General features: G+C 41.8%; 1 protein-coding gene across 1 annotated transcript; it reads right to left on the bottom strand.

Moving 5' to 3' along the window:
* Positions 1 to 2,923: 2,923 nt before the first annotated feature.
* Positions 2,924 to 23,907, bottom strand: SPRYD7 (SPRY domain containing 7). Its single transcript, XM_055121181.1, has 5 exons — positions 23,710 to 23,907; positions 16,060 to 16,176; positions 13,465 to 13,631; positions 8,155 to 8,257; positions 2,924 to 3,858 (listed from the first exon to the last, which is right to left on the bottom strand). The coding sequence occupies exons 1-5, from the start codon at positions 23,813 to 23,815 to the stop codon at positions 3,761 to 3,763; spliced, it is 591 nt and encodes a 196-aa protein (XP_054977156.1). The 5' UTR covers positions 23,816 to 23,907; the 3' UTR covers positions 2,924 to 3,760.
* Positions 23,908 to 25,162: the final 1,255 nt, after the last annotated feature.

Raw genomic sequence — 25,162 nt, 5'->3', positions numbered from 1 at the left:
CCTCATCCTCTCCTTGGAATGATGCTCATTCACAAGTCAATTCTGCATCAATAACCTAGTGAGTTTCTTCTAACTCTTCCAATGCCCTCAAGCATTACTCATTCACTGACTCAGGAGACCCTGGGCAGTGTGGCAGTCAGTGGGGCACCACCCCCAATTATCAGTTAAATATAAAATCCAATAAAATCTATAATCACATTTCCAACATAACGTTTTTAAGTCTATTACCTTATGATCTTTTCTATACGGTTTTGTTGCTGTTTAATGGATATACTTGTACACATACGTTTAACAACTCGCCTTTCCCCTCTTTTTCAGTATGTGTTGGCAATTTTATTTTTATTTATTTCTTTATTTGCATTTTGAGTCACACCTGCTGATGCACAGGGGTTACTCCTGGCTCTGCACTCGGGAATCACCCCTGGTGGTGCTCAGGGAACCATATGGGATGCTGGGAATTGAACCCGGGTCGGCCACGAGCAAGGCAAATGCCCTACCCGCTGTGCTATTGCTCCAGCCCCGTGTTGGCTATTTTAGAGCCATACTTAAGATTCAATTACAATTAGCAAAGTTGCATGAGGCAGGGATTATACTTAAGTATTTATGAAACACAACACATGGGCAATTCAACTGTTACATAATTACATTACACTGTAGTGATTCCTAAATAACTATTGATTACACATTTCGGGCAACAACGAGATTTTAAATTTTCTATAGAATTCTTGAATAGATGCTATGTAATTAATTTACATTGTTAACTACAGCTGACATTGTTTAATGCCACTATTTCAATAACTTGGTCCCAGTTTTATTGGGGGGAGGATATTCCCAGAAGTGCTCAGGAGACCCCAGAACAACTGAGAGGAATACTCACCCAGATATGGAGAACTGATGGTTTGGTGAAGCCAAACCATTTTATACCGTTAATTATAAATAGCTTGTAATCCATATTGAAAATATAATATCATAACTGACAAGCCAAAGGCAGTTTACAGTATAAAAGCCAAATAATCTTTAAGTTTTTAGTAGTTAAACTGATAAGATTTTCCTCATTCTACATATTGGACATTACAAACTCCTAGTAATATGAATGTCACCAAAACTATAAGAAAACAAACCATTAATGTTTAGCCCGAGTATGAAAAACTATAGTTGTGTGGAAAATTGACTTTTACAATATATAGAATTAAGACAGTGGTCATTATCTTCAGTCAAGAGAAAATGCAGGGCTAGAGTGATAGCAGAGTGGATAGGGCACTGGCCTTGCACACCAGCTGATCTGGTTCGATCCCTGACATCCCATAAAGCATCCCCAAGCACTGCCAGGAGAGACTCTGAGTGCAGTCAGGACTAAGCCATGAACATCACTGGGGATGGCCCCCACACAAATAAAAAGAACAAATGCAGATCTTAGTGAATATTTAAATCCCATACATCTTACATTAAACTTTACTAGTTAGCATGTGAACCCTAATTCTTATATTACTTAAGAGTCTGTAGCCTCTTCATATCTCATTAGTTTTTACCTGCCCTTTCTCTATTTGAGAACCCCAAATAAGATCCTTCATTCACTTGTCCTTTCCCTGGGGCATCAGTTGGGCGGGATAATTTGGCTTTCCTGTTTTTTGATGACCTGGCCAGTGTCCTCAATTGATGACACAGGACACCTCTCCACTGGAATTTGTTACATTTCTCAAGATTAAAGTTAGTAAATCAGCTTGATATAACCCTCAATTTAGAATCACAGATTGAAAACACATTAGACCTCATCAAAACGTTGCTATGTCTGTGACTCTCAGATCACTCTATTTTACATGACTAGAGAAGACAGGCTTTAGAAAGAATATAATGACCAAATAAAAGTTTGACTTAAAAAAAAAAACCCAAATCCAACTGGTAGGTAACATTATAAAAGACTGTTAAACTGCTTTTTGGGGGGCTGTTGTTTTGCTACGTTCAGCTATACTTAGAGTTTAGCTCAGGGATCGCTTACGTGGCTTGGGGAAACGTGGTGTTGAAGACTGAAGCCAGGCGGCTGCCTGCAAGGCAAGCACCTACCTGCCTGTCTGCCGTCTTTAATCCACCTTCCCATATAGCATGTTCTCTAAAAATTAAAATTATGACATAGACCAAAAAAGTATATGTGATATAATTACTTATAAATTCTCTATAGATTTATAAATAAAATTTGGGGTTTATGTTAACGTTACTCAAGTATTTTCAAACTGCCTTACCAAATACACAATACATATTATGCAGTAAAAAATGTGGATCAAAATGTCTATCTTAAATATTCTTAAAAGTCTGTAACAGAAAATCACTCTCAAATAATTCTCTTTTGAACAGTGGTTCTCAAACTTTATACCTATAGGGCTTGTTCAAACAGAGTGCTGGGTGCTTTCCTGAGAAGTTTCAGACCTGAGAACGTCCACTTGAACATGTTCCCACTTGATAGAGCTGCTGGTCTGAGGACACTGCTAGGAAAATGACTGCTTCGGAGTCAGCAAGGAAGCTGCATTCACTAGGGGCTGAAGAGACCAGCTACTAACACGTGTCACCTTCTTTGACTAATTGTAAAGAACTTAGTAAGCAAGGGTGAGTTTCCTTTTTATATTGACAAAAGTAACCGGGTGGAGAGACTAAGGAAGTAATAGGATCAAGTGGTGAACTTACAATTCAGATTCCCTTCAGTCCTAATGAAGGAAACATACAACTTCCTGTTGATGCAGGAGTGAAATGTGTGCATCCCACATGTTCATGTGAAAAGGGGTTTGTACTAAAGATGAGTGAGTAGTTCATGTGAATGGCGAGATAGCTGAGGAACAGATTTTTACTGAAAGGTAAAGGCCTGATCTCACAGAACTAACTCATCAATTAATTAATTAAATAATTAAGGGTGAAATGAATAATTCTCAAATAATCAAGGGAGAAATGAATTTACTAAGTAACAAAGGAAGAACACATGTCTAACATAGTACTGAATATTCCTTATTTACTATTATTTTATTTGTTCTTACCAAAACCAGAATTGCAAATCAAGTCCTTAAAAGAATAATCTCATTTACATTCAAGTTGAAGACATCATACATACTTTTCTAACTGCCAGTGTGTGCAACGTCACTAACCAACCAGTACTTATTTGGGTGTTGAAGTGACACAGCATAATGGTCTTCAACAAAACGGTGACAAGCACTGAGACATATTTACAAACCAAATCAAAAGCAATGACATACAACTTGAATATTAACAAAAGTAGCAAATTTTACAGTACATAAATAATCAAATATGAAGTTCACCACATATAATTTCTGACACTTTGTTATACTGTATATGAAACAAGGACACCAAGACACGACATTACAGAAGTGTACAACTAAAAAGTTAGAGGTCTAAATTTAAAAATGACAAAAAGCCCACCCAACTCTGCATCTCTATCAAAACAATTATTTTATATATCAAAGATTTTCTTTTAAATATCTATGTACAATATCTCCACTTAATACTTTTAATCAAACCCATATTACATTTAAATAAGAATTAAATAGACCACCCAAAATGCTGACTCGTATCACAAAATGTAAGCATTTTAAAATCACATCTTCCAGGTGGTATAAACATAGTGAATACACCTTGTTCCTTAAGTGACATTACAAGCATATTTTTAAGAATATATTTTTATCTATAGGTCACATAAAGCTTTATTAAATGGTAAACACTTTAAACAGTGCAGAAATACAAGTTTCAAAAAAAGATACATTCAGAAGATCTGCTGCTCAAATAATATTTTTTCAAAACCGGGTGGAGGAGTATGATAAAATTCACTGAACTGGCAATCCAAAATAGCACTGTCATCAACTACAGATAGGAAAAAAGACAATGAATTAGAAACATCACCTTAATTTGAATGAATACATAATTATAATATAAACCATTTCCATAATATAGTATCAATAGGCAAAAAGAGTAAGCACATTATGTTGTCCAGGTTACAAAACAGGGTACACAAAAAGAGCCACAATAAAGATCAAAATCTGTCAAAACATTAAAAGGATACACATTAAAATATTATTATCATCTCTAGATGCTGACTAAGGAAAAGATTTTTTCCCTATTTGTCAAGATTTATTGTCTCAATTTTATTCTATTAAGAGGTATTACTTTAAAAAAAGTTTTATTTTGAAAAAAATTATAGTTTCACAGGAAGATGCAAAAATAATAGAGTCCTGTATATCCTTCACCTAGCTCTCTCCAAGGGTAACATATTACTTAACTATAGCAGCACATCAAATCCAGAAAACTGACACTGGTATCATACTGGGAACTAGACTGTAGGCTGCTTCGACATGTTTTTATACCAGCATTTACCCAAGAGAAATGAGAGCATACAATCCACAGAGTTTTACATGAATCTGTATTGCAAACCATAATGTCCTTCAAAAGAGGGGGCGGGAGGGGGGAGAGAGTGGCGGAGAGGGATAGAGGGAGAGAGGGAAGGAGGAAGAGAGAGAGGACAAACAAAAGTGTCTGCTACAGATGCAGGCTGGGGGGGTTTGGCAGGGGGGATACAGGGGACACTGGTGGTGAGAAATGAACACTGGTAGAGGGATGGGTATTGAAACATCATATGGCTGAAAGCTGATATTGAAAGCTTTGTAATTGTATCTCATGGTGATTAAATAAAAAAACACACACATTCTATAAACTATTAAATAAAAATTAAAATGGCAAAGATTAAAAAGTTTTACATGATTATTCAAAAACTAACAGGTATCATAACACAATGAACTGCATACTACGTGGCAATAAAAATTAATGAATGATTGATACATATTACAGTTATACTTTTAAGATTTACGTATAAATCTTAAAACCGTCATGTTGAGTATAAGAATCCAGACCAAGCAAATGTACAAACAATGTGATTTTACTGATAAGAGTAATCTATAAACGCAGGACAGTATGAACAAATCATAGTCACTGGCTGTCTGAATGGGTCTGGGGTAACAGGTGAACAGGAAGCATTATATGTGAACAGAAAACTATTTTTGCTTTGTTTGGGGATTACACCCAGTAGTGCTCAGGACTTACTCCTAGCTCTGTGCTCAGTGATCACATCTGGTAGGGCATGATGCACCATATGTAGTGCCATGGATCGAACCCAAGTCAGCTGAGTGCAAAGCAAATGCCTTACCCACCCACAGTAATATTGTTCTGGCCCCTGAGAAAATTCTTAAGGGTGATGAATACATCCATTATCTCAACTATGGTAAGGACATGGGAAATTACCTCATGGCCATTTGTTAAACAAGTGCATTACTATGCATTACTAAGTATTTTCTAACTGACAATAAATGCAGAATAAAACCTTGAGTTCTAAACTTAAAGTTCATAAGCTCACTAAAGATTTTATCAAAAGTGGCTTCAGGGAAGCCAGTCCAGGCTGAAAAACAAATGAAGAATACAGTATAGGCTATCCTGCAAGTAATACAACCTATACGAGAAGGGAACCACAGCACTACTAAGGGAATTAGTTTAGGAAAAGAAATTCTGGGAACAAAAATGACTCTGAGGAGCTGGAGCGACAGCACAGTGAGTAGGACGTTTGCCTTGCACAAGACCGACCCAGGTTCGATCCCCAGCATCCCATATCCCTGAGCACCGCCAGGAGGCCAGGAGTAATTCCTGAGTGCAGAGCCAGGAGTAACCCCTGTGCATCACCGGGTGTGACCCAAAAAGCAAAAAAAAAAAAAAAAAAAGAAAGAAAGAAAAGAAAAAAGACTGAATATTTATAGGCATTGAAGGAGAATGACAATGTCAGATACTAAAATCTAAACTACAGACTAAAGTTTTATTAACATGAAGGGTAGCACTTCCTCTGCAATGGAATAGAAAACCAGATTGGAATGGATCAAAAAAAAACCTTAGGAGGTTTTCAGTTTAAGAAGCCACAGTCTGCCTCATGTTATGTTATTTTATACTCCACAAATGACTGCAGTCCTTCTATGTCTGTCTCTTTTTGACTCATTTCATTATCATGATACTCTCCGTATCTATCCACTTAATTTCATGACTTCATCTCTCCTAACAGCTGCATAGTATTCCATTGTGTAGATGTACCAAAGTTTCTTTAACCAGTCATCTGTTCTAGGGCACTTAGGTTGTTTCCAGATTTTGGCTATTGTGAACAGTGCTGCAATGAACATATAGGTACAGATGTCATTTCTACTGTGCTTTTTTGCATCCTTGGGATATATTCCCAGAAGTGGTATTGCAGATTCATATGGAAGCTCAATTTCTAGTTTTTGAAGGACTGTCCATATTGTTTTCCAGAAAAGATACCCAAGGACAGTAGGTACAAGGGCCAGGATGATTGCCCCATAGCTGGAAGACTGCTTCATGAGCAGATAGGAGATGGCAGATGGAATAGAGAAGGGATCACTAAGAAAATGAGGGCTGGAGGAATCAGTCGGGATGGAAGATGCGTGCCAAAAGTAGACAATGGAGCAAACATGATGACCTCTCAGTGTCTGTGTTGCAAGCCATAATGCCCAAAAGTAGAGAGAGAGTATGGGGAATATTGTCTGTCATGGAGGCAGGGGAAGGGTGGGAAAGGTGGGGTATGCCGGGGATACTGGTGGAGGGGAATGTGCACTGGTGGAGGGATGAGTGTTTGATCGTTGTGAGATTGTAACCCATACATGAAAGTTTGTAACTATCTCATGGTGATTCAATAAAATAAAAATAATAAAAAAAAGAAGCAGGAGGCTTTTTTTTTTTACTTTTTCCTAATAAAGATCTTCTGTATTGAATGAGGGAATTCAAGTAATTAATGACAGAAAGCCATCTTTTTTTAAGTAACCCAATTCTTGCAATGACACACTCGTATAGAAACTATAGTAAAATACACACACAGCTATCAAAAACCAAAGAATTTCTTTCAGTAGAGGCTTAACATTTAGGTAATTTTATAAATGTAGTTAATGTCTGATCTACTTAAAACCCCCATCTCTAGTTCCAAAGTATTCTTTACAATAACATTTCCTAGTTTTAAGTTCCACAAAACTTTAAGTGGCAGAAAGGTTTTTGTAAATTTTTTTGAGTTTTCTAGAATCTACGATCACAAAGCAAAAATGGAAACATGTCACTGCATAATTAAAAATAAGCACTGTATTTGGCAAGTTCAAAAAAATACATGGGAAAATAAACACTTTTAATAATATCCTACTGAGTACATTAACATTTTGCCCAGGCTTCAAAATGACAGTGATAATGTTAATTTTAAAAAGTCAAGCAAGGACCCTCCGCACCTAAAGACTGTGATCCTGAGGTCTCCTAACCCATTTTGGCACCAGAGCGGATTCTTGCAGCCATGCATTTTGACTGTGAACTGAGCTACAACCTCGTGCAGCCCGGGGAGGGATTTTTCCCTCTCCACCCCATTTTTCTGAGCGAAAATGGCGGCAGCGGCAGCGCCCACATGGTGAGAACCACCCTCTAAGACCCCTCAACCCGGAGGTAGGACCTTCTTTAGTGACGTAGCCTGCAGGTGGTCGGGGGGGGGGGGGGGGGCGTTCCCAGTGCACCTTCCGCCCAGAGATGACCCGGAGCCGAGGCACGAGAAACAGACCCTCCGCGCCTAAAGACTGTGATCCTGAGGTCTCCTAACCCATTTTGGCACCAGAGCGGATTCTTGCAGCCATCCATTTTGACTGTGAACTAAGCTAAAATATTAGAAACCCAAAACCGCGCGGCCGCGGGACTCAAAGTCTTCACTCTCAGCAATGAAGGGAAATTATTAGATGATGCCTATTCAGCAGGCCTGATTATTGGGGAAAATTTCCAATCAATAATAGTGAGTTCTGTATGGAAATATGGAATGTACTCAAAGTTTATAGAGAATAAAGGGAATATCATTAGCTACTTAAATGGGGGGTGGGATGGGAGGGGGGTGTATTGGGGTTCTTGGTGGTGGAACATGTGCACTGGTGAAGGGATGGGGGTTTAATCAGTATTTGACTGTGACTTAAACCTGAAAGCTTTGTAATTTTTTTTTCATTCTTTTTTTCACGGTGATTCAATAAAATATTTCTTTAAAAAAAAGGTCAAGCAAAAGTTAACATAAATTTAATATTTAGAAATTTTTTAGCTTACCATAAACAACTGGATACACTGTTCCTCGTATACCTGATGCTGGACAATGCATGTTTTTTCCATTCAAATATACATTTAACTCTACATGGTCATATGTAATACCCTAAGAATAAAAAAAAATTTTTAAGGTAAAATTATGTATTTTTCTATAAATTTTTCATAAATAACCTAGACAGAAAGCACTAAGAAGCGTGACAACAAAGTATAATCAGCTAACAATAGCTTTCTTTAAAAATTTTTTTTTCATTAAAATCTTGAATATCTTAACTTTTTAATTGACTGTAAGATACACAGTTACAAAGTTATTCATGATGGGTTTCAGTCATAAAATGTTCCAACACCCATCCCTTCGCCAGTGTACATTTCCCACACCAATGTCCTCAGTTTCCCTCCTGCCATTCCCCACTCCCCAGTCTGCCTCTACAGCAGATACTTTCCTCTCTCCCTCTCTCCCTCCCTCTCTCTCTCTCTCTCTCTCTCTCTCTCTCTCTCTCTCTCTCTCATAATTTGGGCATTATGGTTTGCAATACAGATTACAGTAGCTTTCTTAAGTGTACTCAATTTGATAGTTCTATTTAAATTGATCTAAAAACAAAAACTGGTGATAATGGAAGGATAAAAATTGTAAGAAAATTTATGTTTATATTTACATAATATAAATATTTAAGTATATAGGCAAACTACTCAAATACTTATATTAAATGTATATTAAATATAAATCCCAAGAGTTCGTATCAGAAGTAAAACAAATGCTAACAGTTCAAATCCTAGTGTTAAAGTCAGATAACAGACTTCTGTATTCAGAAAAGGTGAAGGGAGTGACCTTTTAAATCTGTATGGAAAGCACTGAACTTCCTATCTTAACTTTTCCCTTGCTGAGGAAACTGTGACACTTTCACCATTAGGGCCTTCCACTTCTGCCTGTTTTCAAGTTGCAAAGAAGCAAGAAGTGCCCTCCTACAACTTAGTTCCCAAAAAACCTTCCTTTTTCCTTTCCTTTCCTCCCTGCCTGGTGCCTTGCCCTCTCCACTTCCTGCCCTTCTGTTTTGGAGGAGGAAGGGGCTGGGACCACACCCAGCAGAGCGTAGGACTACCCCTGGCCCTGTGCTCAAGATCAGTGCTGTGGGGCTCAGGAGGCCATTCAGGGTGCTGAGGATTGAACCGGGATGGCCACGTGCAAGGCAAACGTCTCCCCCACTGTATTGTTGCTCCAGCCCAGAGATCACACACTTCTCAATCTCTCTCTCTCTTGATTTCAAGTTTGTCAAGTATTACTAAAGTAAAGCTGATGTTTATTACTGAATATAATTAAAAATTAATATTGACAACAGGAAACAGCTGATTGAGAGATTTTGTGGTGGTGGTCGAGCTGGGCCACAACTGACTCTGCACTCAGGGATCACTCCTAGCAGTCAGGAACCACAAGGGATGCCAGGGGATGGAACCCGGGTCAGCTGTGTGCAAAGCAAGCCCCTTATCTGCTGTGCAATCTCTCCAGCCCTGAAGTATTTTTAAAAACACAATGAACAAAAGATACCACTTTATACATCGCTGATGGTACAGAAATATCAGTAACAAGTACTATTAAAAATTCTAGAAAATACCTGATAGCCTGGACTATGCCCTAAGCACCATCGTAGTCCCTTAAAAATCTACTCATTAATTCTCACAGCTAGAAAGGTGTTATCATCATTCCCCCTGTAGTGCCCCCAATGACATAAATCACATTATTATTATTATTATTATTATTATTTGCTTTTTTGGGTCACACCTGGCGATGCACAGGGTTTACTTCTGGCTCTGCACTCATGAACCACCCCTGGCCATGCTCAGGGGACCATATGGGATGCTGGGATTTGAACCCGGGTCGGCCGCGTGCAAGGCAAACGCCCTACCCGCTGTGCTATCTCTCCAGCCCCCCATAAATCACATTATTGATGGAACAGCTTAAACACAGAGACAGCCGAACCCGTTCAGACCCTCAGCACCCTCATGTGGTTCCCGAGCACTGCTAGGTGCAGCCCAACACCGGGCCTCTTTCCCCAAAGCCCTTTGAATCTTTTTTTTTTTTATTTTTATTATTTTTTAAAAATTTTTTATTGAGTCACCATGTGGAAAGTTACAAAGTTTTCAGGTTTAAATCTCAGTTATACAATGCTCGAATACCCATCCCTTCACCAGTGCTCATATTCCACCACCAAGAGTCCCAGTATAGCTCCACCCCGCCCCCCCACACCCCTAACCCCCCCCACGCCCCTAGCCCCCCCACCCTTAGCGCCCCCCCCCGCCTGTGTAACTAATAAATTTCACTTTACTTTCACTTTGATTGCATACAATATTTCAACAAAACTCACTATTATTGTTTGGAGAGTCTCTCCCCTAAAGTCAGACCTGCTGAAAAGGAAGCATTAGATAATTTGTTTTCCATTGCTGAGGATGAAGAGGTATGAGCCCTTCGAATCTTAGCAAAGTTAGTTAATATTAACACTGGTTAAGGAATATTGAGAAAAAGCGGATTGCTTTGGTTTCCTTCCAATAGATGAAGCTAGCAGTTTAGATCAGCAGTTGCAATCCAGGTGTCTTTCGCCATCTGTTGGCAACACCTGTTGCCAACATAGAAGTATGCACAGAAGTATGCAATCTGGAACCCAACCTACATCCCAATACAAGGGAAGAAGTGAGGGGAGCCGTGCGAACCCGGACCTCCAGCCAGCACCATCTAGTTAATTACCTAGAAATTAGGTTTGACTCTGCCCTCATGGTAACAAAAAATGTGTCCATTTATCATTAACTGTGTGCTAGCTTAGAGACTAAGATTCTTTTTTTTTTTTTTTTTTTTGCTTTTTGGGTCACACCCAGCGATGCACAGGGGTTTCTCCTGGCTCTGCACTCAGGAATCACCCCTGGTGGTGCTCAGGGGACCATATGGGATGCTGGGAATCAAACCCGGGTCAGCCGAGTGCAAGGCAAACGCCCTACCCGCTGTGCTATTGCTCCAGCCCCTTAGAGACTAAGATTCTGAACTAAGCCTTGGTTATCTCATCAACCCTGGAATAATCCCATACAAGAAGTTACTTAAAATACAAAACCCTTGCCAGGCACTCACAATAGTACCTGCCCCATAATTAAACTACAAAAAAAAAAAAAACAATTCTAGAAAGTCATCTTCAAACGACATATGGATGGAAAGAGTAAGCCTGAGAAGTTTCGTGTCTTCTTTCCTCATGCTGGGCCAGCTCCAATCAATACTACGTGAATACTATAGAAACACAAATCATTTGGTTGGATATTAAAAACCTATTTTCCTTAATTTCGACTCAAAGAATGACATATGACTAAAATTCTACACATATGAAAACATTTTTCTATTTTAGAATCCATTTTACTTTTCCTATGCCACTGCCAGCAATTTGGTGAAATTTGTTGTCACATGTTCAAACTAAGGAGATAAATATGGTAGAGAAATGTCTTGCTTCTCTTGATTCTGCATGTAATTCTTCTTTTAGTCTTCCTTTTATAAGAATGGGCATGAAAAACAGTCTAATTTAACAAATCTGACAACCTAAAAATGGTTCTTAAATCTGTCAATGTAGGGTATCAGTCATTTCAGTGAATGAAGGCAAGAAAAACACACAGTAGACATTTGCTACACCAACCAAAAAACATTTGTAGCTGATTATACTTTTACTGCTTGAATTTCATCTTTTAATGTAAATAGGCTGACAGCATTAACGTGACTTCAAGATTTTTTTTCAAGAAATAACCGTTCAATGAAGGGTGTTTTACATTACAGACATCTGGCAATGATCTGCAAATACTGAACCGACTACTGAGGAAGAAAGAATGGGGAAAAGCAGATTTTCAAAAAATGGTTTATGCCTTTTGTCCCCTTTTGACTATAATCAATTTAGAGAAAAAATCACTTTCAAGGATTTATCTAGTTAAAATCTGTTTTAATGTGACTTATTACAATAGATGTTAACATATTTAACTGGCTATGTTTAATGCAATTGCTGTTCTTTTTCTTTTTTTTAATTGTAGCAAAAAGAGAATACTGTAGTTAAAAATCTTAAATTCCACATGTTCCAACTCTAAATTACAAGGTTACCAAGCAGAGGCTGGGGCGGTGGGGAGGGAGTGGGGGGGCACTCAGGAGTGGGTCTCCTACAGTGGTGAGGGCTGCTGGCACTCTGGAGGTGGGTATAGTGTGGCAATACTGTGTGGCTGAAAATAATCATTTCAACTACTGTAACCCTCTGTCACTTAAACAGAAAATACTGTACCTTTCTTTGATCCAAATAACCTGTCAACCCGTCTGCACCATCATTCTAAAGTTTCCTTCATTATTTACAGACTCCTATCACGAGGGCCCAGAGCCAGGCCCCCAAGGCTGTTTTTAAGGTACCTTGGTTAGAGGACAGCAGCTTAGGACTCTGTTCTTACGGGTGGTAACAGGCTCAACTCATATCTACAAGATGACACTGTATGAGAGCAAGTAGGTGGAAAGACATCTTTAATTATAATTTCAATATTTGGCAAAAAGTAAAATACATCTACTTGGATCTCTAAAGAGCATGGTTTTGGGGGCCGGAGCGATAGCACAACGGGTAGGGCGTTTGCCTTGCACGCGGCTGACCCGGGTTCGATCCCCGGCATCCCATATGGTCCCCCAAGCACTGCCAGGAGTAATTCCTGAGTGCAGAACCAGGAGTAACCCCTGAGCATCGCTGGGTGTGACCCAAAAAGCTAAAAAAAAAAAAAAAAAAAAAAAAAAGAGCATGGTTTCAATAATCCTTTCTAATTCCAATTTTCAAAGAACAACACTTCTACAGTCAAGTCTTAGAATGCTGAGGCCAGTTTTCTGAAGAGCCCTCAAAATGAAGGGAATTTTAAAAGACTGAGTTAACAAGGACCAACGCTCCCGATAAAATTACTCCTGCAACCCTGTAACAGAAATTCATAATAAATTAAGTAATGAGTGCGAACTGTTCTCTAAGATAGTTTCAGCTGCAAAAACACCTAATGTTTCCTAACATAAATAAAGCTCAGCAAGTGTTGATTAGCAGCCAAGCCATCACTAATATCCTCCCTTGAGTGGAAAAGAAGAATCCATGAGGATCAGCTGGCCATCAACAGCCTGACGTAGGCAGCAGCAGCTAGATGAGGCAGCAGCTTCACACCAAGGAACAGTTCAAGGAAAGCCAATCCCAGCGCCTTGGGATTCAAACTCAGGCACAACTATTTCGGTGTACTAAGAGCAGCTGAAATTTAGTCATTTACTGTGGAAAGCAATTCCTCAAGAAAACTCACCACCACATCTCCCTCCTGAGGAAGGCTGTTAGCGGGCAGCCGGTTCTTCTCTTCGTTATTGTGGTACAGGGCCCCGTCATTTCTCATCACCAGGCTGTGCACATCTCGACCCAGAGGAATCTGATTCAAGTTAACTTTCTGAGTTGCAACACCAATACCCCAGATTCCTGTAATGGAGACCATTTAAAATGCCCATCAAGTCTGGAGAATATAAATTATTTTTAAAGGACATGGGGCTGGAGAGATAGTACAGTGGGTAGGGCACTTGCCTTGCACACAGTTGACTCGAGCTTAATCCCTAGCACCCCATATGGTCCCCGGAGTCCTGCCAGGAGTAAGCCCTAAGCACTGCTGGGTGTGCTCAACTTCCCCTCTAGTCCCCACCCCACTATGGAAAGAGACTGTCACATTTTACCAGGTAAAAAACTACTTGGGGCAGAGGCACACAAGGTTGTGCTCAGGCCTCACTCCTAGTTCTGCACCCTGGGATCACTCGTGGAGGTCCTCAGGGGACAATATAGGGTACCAGGGATCCAGGGATCAAACCTGGGTTCACTGCCTGCCTTATGCAAGGGTACTACCGCTCCGGCCCCCTAAAGTACTTTAAGTTGAATGTTTCTCCTGTTTCACCTGCGATATCTCAATAAGATTTGTATCATCTGGGGAAGGGACAAAAAACCATTCCATACTTGTCAGAGTATATCAATCTTGAAAAAGTTAATTAAAAAATTAAGATATTTTTATTAAGATTTAAAAAAATTGTATGAGACTGATCACAATACTGAGGAAGCAGTATTACTAAAGGAAAGAAAATTCTGTTGCATAATAGGTGCTTTAGTACATTCTTATTTCCTTTTGATTTTAGGCAGTATTGGAATAAAAACTGGACCCTTAAGAAATCATTTGCTGGGGGTCAGTGACATGGTTGCATTTGCCTTGAATCCCAAAAACCCGTTTGAATCTCCAGCATCATATACCATTCACTGAATACTCCCACGGGACTCCTGAACACAGAGCCAGCAACAGCCCCTGATCGCCACTGGATATGGCCCCAAGCAAAAAATCAATAAAATAAAAGGAAAGAAATCATGTGTCTTAGCACTTGAGAAAAAGCACTGATTTCAACACAAGAGCACATAAACAAGTTTTAGAACACTCTTTATGAAAATATCTTTGAAAGGTAATCTGTTGGTATTCGATTCAATTTCTGAAATGTGTTTTTTCCCTTGAAAAGAATAAATAATGGAAGAGCAAGTGTTTTTATACTTCTTAAGTGACATATTATCAATAACCTATTTTTTCTTAATTAAAGTAAAAATTCTTTTGGTGGCGATGTAGCTCAAGGGTCAGGAACATGCCTCACCTGAGTCTAAGCTCCCCGCATAGCGTTGGTATTGTCTCCACAGTCACACAAAATATGTCACTTGAAGGTAGTTTGCAAATTATACTATGACTTTTGAAGATGCAGTATAGCTACCCCCAGGACTGGTTTCCAACAGGATTCCTGTGGGCTGACACTGGTCTGAGGACTGGCAGTTAAAAACCACAGACTTTAGGAGCTGAGAAAGTGGCCCCCGGAGCCCTACTCCCTGGATGTAAATCCTGACTGATCAATGGCGGCTTTGGCAAGTTACCGACGCTTCTCCGATTCCTCACCTAGGAATTATTAGTCATAATAGGGATTACAAGATAACTCAAATACTCGTAAAAGTGCTGTATATGGGCATTAGAATTTTTTTATCATTTGGTTTCTGGGGGCGAGGGGCCACAGCTGGTGGCACACAGGGCCTACTCTAACCTGAGACATTCTGCTGCCAGTGAACTAAGTTGTAAAGAATGGGACAGGACTAAAGTACAAAGATTAGGGTGCCTGCCTCGCATGAGGCTGCAGTCATGGCCTCCGTTCTAATCCCAGCACTGCCAGCAGCGACCCTGGAGAAGAGAAGCAAGCATTACCTGAGCATGGCTGGGCATGGCCAAAATTTGAAGGAAAAAAAAAAAACAACCCCAAACCAAAAACAAAACAGAGGACAGATTCATGTTTATCTTATACACAGAGAAAAATCAGTATTTAAAGCTAATTTAGAAAACAAGCCCCGAAGTGATATTTTACACCACTTATACTAGTTGAGTAAAACTACAGCTGACTTGTCTATAAAAAAAAGTTTTCCATTTATAATATAGCCACACTTTTTTTGTTGTTATTGCTTGTGTTTTGTTTTTGTTGAGGTCACACCTGGCAGTGCTCAGTCAGGGCTTGCTCCTGGCTCTGTGCTCAGGGATCACTCCTGGTGGTACTTGTGGGGACCATATGGGGCACCAGGGATGAACCAAAGTCAGCTGCATGCAAGGCAAGCACTTTACCCACTGTACTCACTCCAGCCCCGCAGATCTCACTATTAACTATTATAATACTCGAAATTGGTATACAGTTTAAAACACTTCATGTATTATTTTTAAAAGTTAAGTACAGACTTTAGGTTTCTAACCAAATTCTAAATGTGATTACTTCAGAAGATTTTGAACTGTGAAATCTCAAGATTATATTATTATAATTAAGAAAAAAACTCAGAATCATACATACATTATACCAACCTGTGGACTGGATTTTGAACTCAAAGTAACTTTTGTTTTGATGCAAAGGTGCACTGGCTAAACAACCTCCAGTTCCACATATTCTTCTCCCATTTTTCACAATGACAACATCTGTTCCTAAACAAGAAAAGCAGACATGTGTAAAGTGTTGTTATTTTTTTTAAATTCAAAATCATGGTTAATTTTTGTTCAACTTTTGGCTTTTGGCCCACCAAAAACATAGATACTATTTGCACTCTGAAATGCAGAAACTATCCTAAATAATTTTAAATACTTCATTCAGGATTTTCTCACAAAGAGGTATTTGTTTATTTTTTGGTTTCGGAGGGTCTCACCTGGCTGTGCTCAGGGCTTACTCATGGCTCTCATGGCTGAGGATCCAACTGAGGCAAGCACCTGATGACTGTAATATTTCTCCAGCCTTGAGAAATATACCTCAAGACATGCATAAGTCATTTCCAAATTTGTCATCAATAAATCAATTTTACAATAAATTTCTTAAATAAAATTATAAGCATGTAAAATAAATGCTGGTAAATTGGTACAATTTTCATTTCAATAAGCATAATATATAGTATACTGGTTTAATATCTGCTAGACACAATATACTATGCTAGTGTACATTTTAGGTAAGAATTGGGGAGAACATGAAATACAGAAAGAATATCTACATTCTTGTAGCTGATACTAAAAATGCTAACTTTAGAATATTAAATATGCTTTAAGATTGCTACTCTCAATTAACTATAATATGCAAGCAAAGCTTCGAAAAACATAACTGCACTTCATTCTCATTTAGTATTTTAACTGAATAACACTGGATAAAGGCAAGAAAGTTATTTTTCGGTAACATGATCCCAAATCTTGGTTTAAGAAAGTATGTCTCTTAGCACACATAAAGAGGCTTAGTTCTATGGGGCTGGAGTGATAGCACAGCGGGTAGGGCGCTTGCCTTGCACGTGGCCGACCCGGGTTCGATTCCCAGCATCCCATATGGTCCCCTGAGTACCGCCAGGGGTAATTCCTGAGTGCAGAGCCAGGAGTGACCCCTGTGCATCGCCGGGTGTGACCCAAAAAGCAAAAAAAAAAAAAAAAAGAGGCTTAGTTCTACCATGCAAAAAATATCCCACGGGCCAGAGTGATAATTCACCAAGTAAGACACTTGCTTTGCATGTGGCCAACCCCAGTCCAATCCCGAGCACATCATAGAGTTCCCAGAACCCACAGGAGTGACCCGTGAATGCAGAGCCAGTGCCAGGAGAAAGTCCTGAGTACAGCCTGGTATGGCCCCCAAACAAACAAAAATATTCCACAACACTATCATGACTCCCAAAATGCATGGCACATATCCCCACTTCACTGGTAACAAATAAACCAAGCAGTTCTGGCTGTTTTTGGTTACCGAGTAAACTTATCACACAGGTTTAAACTTTTAAATTTTAAATGAAAATGCATGTCTCTTTCAATGGAATACTATGCAGCTATTAGAAAAGATGAAGTCATGAAGTTTGCTTGTAAGTGGATGGACACAGAATATCATGCTAAGTAAAATGAGTCTGAAAGAGGGGGACAGTCATAGGATGACTGCAATCATTTGTGGAATGTAAAATAGCATAATAATATGCGGCTAACACCTAAGGACAGAAGAGACAAGGGCCAGGAGGATCACTCCGTGGTTTAGAGGGGTCACTCAGGATGGGAGATGTGTGCTGAAAGGACCAAACATGATGGCCTCTCAGTATCTGTATTGCAAACCATGATGCCCCAAAGCAGAGAGTAAGATGGAAGTTGCCTGCCACAGAGGCACGGGGCAGGAAGGGGTGAGGGTGGCAGGAGGGATACTGGGGACAATGGTGGCAGAAAATGCACACTGGTGGAGAGATGGGTGTTTGATCATTGTATGATTGAAACTCAACCATGAAAGCTTTTTATGAATCTCACAGTGATTCAATAAAAAAATTAAAAAGTAAAAAAAATTACAAAAAAAGGAAATTAGCATCTACTTAATCTTACAGAAATAAGTTTCTCCTATGAGAAACACAGGATACCAAAATCCAGAAAAGAGAATGTGACTAGAGCATACACCAACATAAGAAATAAAGCTAATGATAGTTTATTCGAGCTATCCTTTAATTGTGTGGGAATCCTCCAGAGCTAGTTAAAGAAAATGAGACCACAACAATAGGTGTGAATAAGGTTGTAGCTACTTCACGATTAAATTCATATTTAAGAGAAAAAATATTGGGACCAAATACATAAAAGAAGTGAAAACTTTTTCGATTCCATCACAATTCTAAACCAATAAGAAACTCTTAAAAGTGGAATACTATTATACAATTACTAAAAATTAATTAGCACTCACTTTTTCTTTATAACATTAAGCCTCTAAATCTGTGAAAATACCTTTATACATCATTATATACAGTTACACCATCTAGCCCTGGAATGTATCTAGAGCTTAGCTTCTCCCTGGCACCAGAGACCACAGAGTAGTTGGCTCTTGGCAGATGCTCAACAAATAACTGGTATAGAAAGAAATGAATGTCCCGGTTAATGCACATGTAGCATCTGTGTTCCCCTTCCCAACAGACAGCCCACCGGAGATTTAAGAAGTTCCAAGGAAGCTGACGCAATCTCTGGCTTCAGGGATAGTTCTGACCTGGGCTAAATCAATCAGTGCATTTCTAATTTCCTGGCCACAGTGATGGGTTATTTGACCTGAGTCACTAGTATGATGAGATGGTTTCAGGACGTCTGTGGGTGACAGAATAGACACTATCATTCTTGCTGGACCAGAATGAGAAAGCTCACACCCCAGGGAGCTGCTGCAAGTTATCCTGGAAGTCAGGCTTCAAATATAAGCAGCAGAAAGCAGAAGAAATAAATTTTACCAAAAAAAAAATAAATAAAAGGTGCAACATAAAATGAAAACGAAGGAAACTCCTAGCATCCAAACTAAAGCAAATTACAGAGGTGAATTTAAAATAAAAATGACTTCTAAATTCCCTTTTATTGGTGGGGGGGAGGAAGAAAAGGGGGGCTCATGCGGTGTTGTTCAGATCTTACTCCTGGCTCTGTGTTCAGGGATCACTTCTGGTGGGGCTCAGGAGATCATATGACATGCTAGGGATCAAACCAGTTGGCTCTCACTCCAGCCCAGACAATTTAAATTTTAAGACAAAAGTCAGTGTTTACTTAACCTTGATATAGAAACAAGCACCTATGAGAAACAGCAGGATATCAAAATCCAGAAAAGGGATTGTAACTGGGGCATACTACCTACATAAAAATAAGACAATGACAGAGTCTGTTTGGGCTCAGTCTTAAAGTTCATCTTTTGGGGCCGGAGCAATAGCATAGCGGATAGGGCGTTTGCCTTGCATGTGGCCGACCCGGGTTCGATCCCCGGCATCCCATATGGTCCCCCAAGCACCGCCAGGAGTAATTCCTGAGTGCAAAGCCAGCAATAACCCCCGAGCATCACTGGGTGTGACCCAAAAAGCAAAAAAAAAAAAAAAAAAGTTCATCTTTTAGCTCGGCAATAGAGCATTTTCCTTGCATATATTTATTTGCATATACATTATTCAGGCTGGAGTGATAGTACAGCGGGTAGGGCATTTGCCTTGCAAGCGGCTGACCCAGGTTCGATTCCTCCCTCTCGGAGAGCCAGGCAAGCTACTGAGAGTATCTAGCCCGCAAGGCAGAGCCTGGTAAGCTCCCCATGGCGTATTCAATATGCCAAAAACAGTAACAACAAGTCTCACAATGGAGATGTTACTGGTGCCCACTCGAGTAAATCGATGAGCAACGGGATGACAGTGACAGTGATACAGTGATATTTATTCAAAGTCCTGGGTTCAATCTCTAGCACCATATATACAAAATATGTCTTTGCCCATAGCTATTCTTTAAGCAAGTTATTATGGTTGGTTACAATGGAGAAAGGGGCATTGCATTAACCATAACCATATACATGTCAGACTGATAGAACTTAAAGATACAGTGAAAAAGGAGTGATGGGGGGTGGGGGGTGGAGAGAGAGCACAGGAGTAAGACAAGCAGCAATTCCTGGCATCACATGTGATCCCTTGAGCCCAATTAGGAGTCACTCTTGAGAAGAGAGCCAGGAATAGCCCTCGACTACCCCCAGATGACTCTCAAACCAATGAGATAATTTCAAAGGAATGAGAACAAATAAGGATATGATGCATACATCTGTATGTGTCTATGATTAATGAAACAAGGAGACGGTTAAGCAAGTTAAAGTTACAAGTTGGAAAAATAAAAAATGCTATTATAATTATTAAATAATGGGAGGGGGGTAAATCAATTCTTTTCTTTTCTCTTTTTGGGTCACACTCTGCGTTGCACAGGGGTTCCTGACTCATGCACTCAGGAATTACTCCTGATGGTGCTGGGAATCGAACCCGGGTCTGCCACGTGCAAGGCAAATGCTCTACCCGCTGTGCTATTGCTCCAGCCCTCTAATTCTTGGCATACTGAAACCAGTTGTTTTGCACTTTCCCCCTTTACGTGAATCTTTGTTTAAATTCCAATCATTGTTTAAATAATCATGTTTTGTTTGTTTGATTGACTAGTTGTAACTGAATGAACTATAAATGAAACATATTTCCTAGAATTCTTCAATTGGTACTTTTTCTTAATTACTAACATTCTGTGGTCTTCATATATATAAAAACCTTCTAATAAAATATCCTGGACCTCATCCAAAGGTGGTAAGTTAATGGACGTATTAGAATTCAGTAGTTTACTATATTTTTGAATCATTGGGAAATTATTTTAAGCTTGTTATATTCCTTGCTTTTAAGTACAAAGATATCCTATGTTTGGGCCCATGTATTCTTACTCAGAGCTAAGGCAGATCTGGGATGAAGATGTAACACAATGGGTCGGGCACATGCTCTGCATTGAGGGGGGCCTGTGTTTGACCCCCAGCACCACCTGGTCCCGTGAACATCACCAGGGACAGTGTCCTTCCCAAGCACCACCACACATGGCCCAAAAGACAAAATAGATGAGTCAAGGCAAATTCTAGCACAGCACCTATAACATATAACAATATAAACACACAGAAACAGCCAGAATGTGTTTTAAGAAACATTCTCAAATAAAGGACATCCATTCAAGGTACCTCGGAAGACTGTAATTTCTAAAAAACTGATTCGTGACTAAAGTAGAATATATGGTAAAACTGAGTATATGTATAAACACTATGTCAAAAATTCTCCCCAAAGAGGAATTCCAAAGTGGCTTTGCATGATGCTGGATCACCAAGCTAAGGGAAAATTCTGAGTCAACACTTACTTGCATATAAAATATATGGGAAGAATGTCAGCTGTGTGCAAGGCCAGTGCCTTACCCACTGTACATGTTTCTGGACCCTAGACTGTTTTCATTTAAAAAAAAAAAAAAAAAGGAAAAAGAGGGCTGAGGAGCCAGTGTAAAGAACTAGTGCCCATACACAGGGGACCCGAGTTCAATGCCCACCATGCAATGGCTATTCCTGAGCACTGTGGGTACGGACCAAATGGGGATACAGGAGAGTAGGAAGAGAAGACAGGAGAGAGAGATACAATCACATTCTTTACGGTCTTTTAGAATTTGTTTTTGGGTCATACCCAACAGTGCTTAGGGCTTACTCCCAGGTCTGCACTCAGGGATCACACCTGGCGGGGTTCAGGGGGTCAACCTTACGGATCACACCTGAGTTGGTCGTGATATCGCTCTGGACCCCCCTTTGTGAGACATAAGGCTCTTGATGCAAGTAAGAGCCAAATACATGCATACTTGCTCATCATGCTACCAATATTTTCAGCTCAAAGTCAATTTATGCTTGATATGTACTCCTACCTTAACAAACCTCTCTCTTCTCTCTGTGCTAATATTTGGTTTCTAAAAGTCAGGCTTCCTTTGTAACTTAAGGATCCTAATTTACTGGATGACAATTTCAGGAGAAAAAAAAGAAACCTCATGCAAACAGAAAATCTGGGGGTAATCTTACTAAAGTTTTGGACAGTTTTTGTAAACAGAACATAGTGGAGGGCTGAATAGACAGTATGGCAGGAACACAGATGCCAGTCTTGGGCATCATATGGACCCCCAAGCATCACAAGGTGGAGCCCTGGAGGCCCATGCCCCCTGCCCTCCCCTGGGGGACCTCGAGAATCCCAGTGCACCAGGCAGCCAGGCAGCACTGCGTCTTCGGGCCTTAGCGTCCTGCTGGGCTAAGAACCCTCAGGAGAGGCTTGGACGCCCTGACCCCCAGCCTTTGCTTGGGAGGCAAAACACAATAAATATCTAAGCGTGGGTACAAGAAACCAAAGCAGAGGAATGCTCTCCTAAGAAGACTGTAGTAGTGATTCAGTAGCTGGCAACAGAGCAGCCTTCACTGTGTTCTCTCCTGAGAAACCCCATCACTGAGAATGGCTCAGTAAATAGCAGTTGAGTGAACGAATAAACGGGTGGAAACATTTTCTAGGGAAAATGATAAGAATTGGGCATCCAAGTTCTATGTTCATGATAGATAAATAAGTTTTCTTATTTACACGTACATATTTATGTATTATCTACACGTACACATTTATGTATTAAGTTCACTTTTGCTAGGAGAGCTAAGAGTTAACAGTACATACACACACACACACACACACACACACACACACGGCAGCCTACAAGCATCACGTCTGTGGTTCCGTGGATGGGTTGGGACAGGGGCTCATAGCCTTTCTCACTCAAGATCCCACTGGCCTGGTGAATTTCACCTAATGCTGGTATACAGGCAGATAAAAAAAATCTCAGATTAAACATTTGCTGATAATATCATAAAGTATTTTAAAACAAATTTTCAAAAAGCTACAAGACGTCGTACGGAGCAGCCCCCGACCCACCACTCAAGAAGCCAGTCTGAAAAAGGAGACTAGCGGGAGAACTTCCAGAATTATAAGAGATCTAGGAAGGAGAGAATTCTGGGTACGTAGGAAAATGAAGCACAGCATGTTCGGTGCAGAATAATCCCCCCTCCAAAAGCAAGCGCCTCACTGGAAGGACCCCTGGGAAGCTCTCCTGGGGGGATACTCCGGGAGCAGACAGCGACAGCGAGGGCCGCTTCCGCGCCCCGTGGGGCCGGGCGGAGGGCGGAGGGGCTGAGGGGCGGCCGCGCACGCCGTGCCCGCCGGTGACCCCCGGGGGAGACGCAGATGCCGGGACCAGGCGTCGTTCGCTCCCGCAGCCGGGCGGGGCGGAGGCGGCGGCCCCGGGACGCGGCGGCGAGGGAGGGCCGGGCCGCCGGGCTACTGGGCCACTGGCCGGGCCGCCCCCGGGAGCCGAGCCACACCGGGGAGACGGGCTGCCGCGACCCCCGAGAGCCTCTCGGCGCCGCGGAAGTCGGGACGGGCCGGCCAGGGGGCAGCTCGGGGCCAGCGGGAGCACGGGCGGCCCCGAGGTCCGCACACCCGTCTCCGGGGCCCGGCGCTGACCAAGAGCCGGGCCGAGGGGAGCGGAGGGGACACACGCGAGAGGAAACCGGGTCGGGAAAACACGGGGGCGGGGGGCGGCGAGGCCGGGCGGGGCGGGGCGAGGGGGCGCGATCCCGGCCGGGCCGTTGGGTCTGGGGAAGCCCGGGAACCTCACCCATGTGCTGCGTGTCCAGCTGCACGGCCGGCATCTCCTTCAGGGGGATGTGGCCGGCGCCGCCGTCTCTGCAGCACCGCAGGCAGCAGAACACCGAGGCGGCCATCGCGCAGGCACCGCGGCCGGGCTCCGGCGGGCGCGCCCGAGTCGCTGCGCCGCCGCCGCCCCTCACCTTTCGCCCCGCCTCCCAGCCGGGCCCGAGCGCCCGGAGTGTGCGCCTGGAGCGCCGAGTCGGCCACAGCGACGCCCGCGGCCGGGAGGGCGCAGCGCAGGCTGAAGGGAAGCCGGCCGCTGCGGAAGGCGCCGAGGCAGGGCGGGCGGCGCCTGGGCGAAGGGCGGAGCTGAAGGTGGGCGGGGCTCTAGGTGGGCGGGGCCGAGCGGGCGGGGCCGAGCAGGCGGCGAGCCCTGGCGCCTGCGCACAGGGTCGGGCCCCTGTGGCGCGCTTCATCTGGGGTTGGCCGGGGCGAGCTTCAGTCCCCGAGAAAGCATTTCCTGCATCCTGATTTTATACATGAAGAAAGTTTTTACTCGAAAACTTTGGATCTTTCTCAGAATTTAGTAGTAAAATTTCCACTGGGAGGGAGGAGAGAGTTAAAAAGAATGTTGGAGCGAATATTTTTCGGGGTGTCCCAAAATCTGTCCCAAATGTAGCTCGTTAAATAACCTAAAAGTTTCAAAGCAGACATGTCCCCATTTTAAAGAGGAAGAATCAGAAGGGGTAACTCATGTTCTGTCATCTGTGTAAGAAATAAACTAAGTGGATTTCAAAGCCCCCATTTGGACTCCCAAACCTTCACTTGTCCCACCTGCTCATTTTGCAGCTCAAATTGAGGGGAAAAGAAAAAATCTGTTTTTTTCTTTTATGAACCAACGCAATTTTTACTGGATGAAATTTGCTTAGAAAGATGTGAGAGGAGAGAAAGAGGGAAAATATGTGTCCAAGAGAGAACACAGGCTTCTCCGGAGTGGACAGATGCAAGCAAAGAAAACAGATGCGCGAGGGAGGAAGGTTGTGGATCTAAATCTTGACATTAATACTTCACTTCGTAACTGTGTTCTCAGCTTGATGCAGATTGGGGGAAGACACTGTGGCTCAAACCCCCCTAGTCCCTGAGTTTCGTCCCAGCACCTCTTATATCCTTAGTACGGCCCCACGTGTGCTCCCCAAACTGTGATCCCTGGCATCCCACAGCACCCCAGCCAGGCAGGACCCTGAAAGTCACAGCAACAAAAGGAGGGTGGGAGGGCAGGGTGGGTGTCACTCAAAAACTAAAAACTGTGGGGCTGGAGCAATAGCACAGCGGGTAGGGCATTTGCCTTGCACGCGGCCGACCCAAGTTTGGTTCCCAGCATCCCGTATGGTCCCCTGAGCACTGCCGGGATAATTTCTGAGTGCAGAGCCAGGAGTAACCCCTGTGCATTGCCGGGTGTAACCCAAAAAGCAAAAAAAAAA

Source organism: Sorex araneus, chromosome 1, assembly GCF_027595985.1.
Source record: "Sorex araneus isolate mSorAra2 chromosome 1, mSorAra2.pri, whole genome shotgun sequence".
NCBI lineage: Eukaryota > Metazoa > Chordata > Mammalia > Eulipotyphla > Soricidae > Sorex > Sorex araneus.
This window is presented reverse-complemented; position numbering and strand designations above follow the sequence as displayed.

Bases quoted from the DNA above. Each gene is read 5' to 3' on its own strand.
- SPRYD7 (XM_055121181.1), bottom strand. From the start codon at position 23,815: ATGGCCGCCTCGGTGTTCTGCTGCCTGCGGTGCTGCAGAGACGGCGGC. The intron at 13,632-16,059 runs GTTGGTATAATG...TCTCCATTACAG, and splicing joins GTTCAAAATCCAGTCCACAG to GAATCTGGGGTATTGGTGTT. The intron at 3,859-8,154 runs GTAAGCTAAAAA...TCCTATCTGTAG, and splicing joins AGTGTATCCAGTTGTTTATG to TTGATGACAGTGCTATTTTG.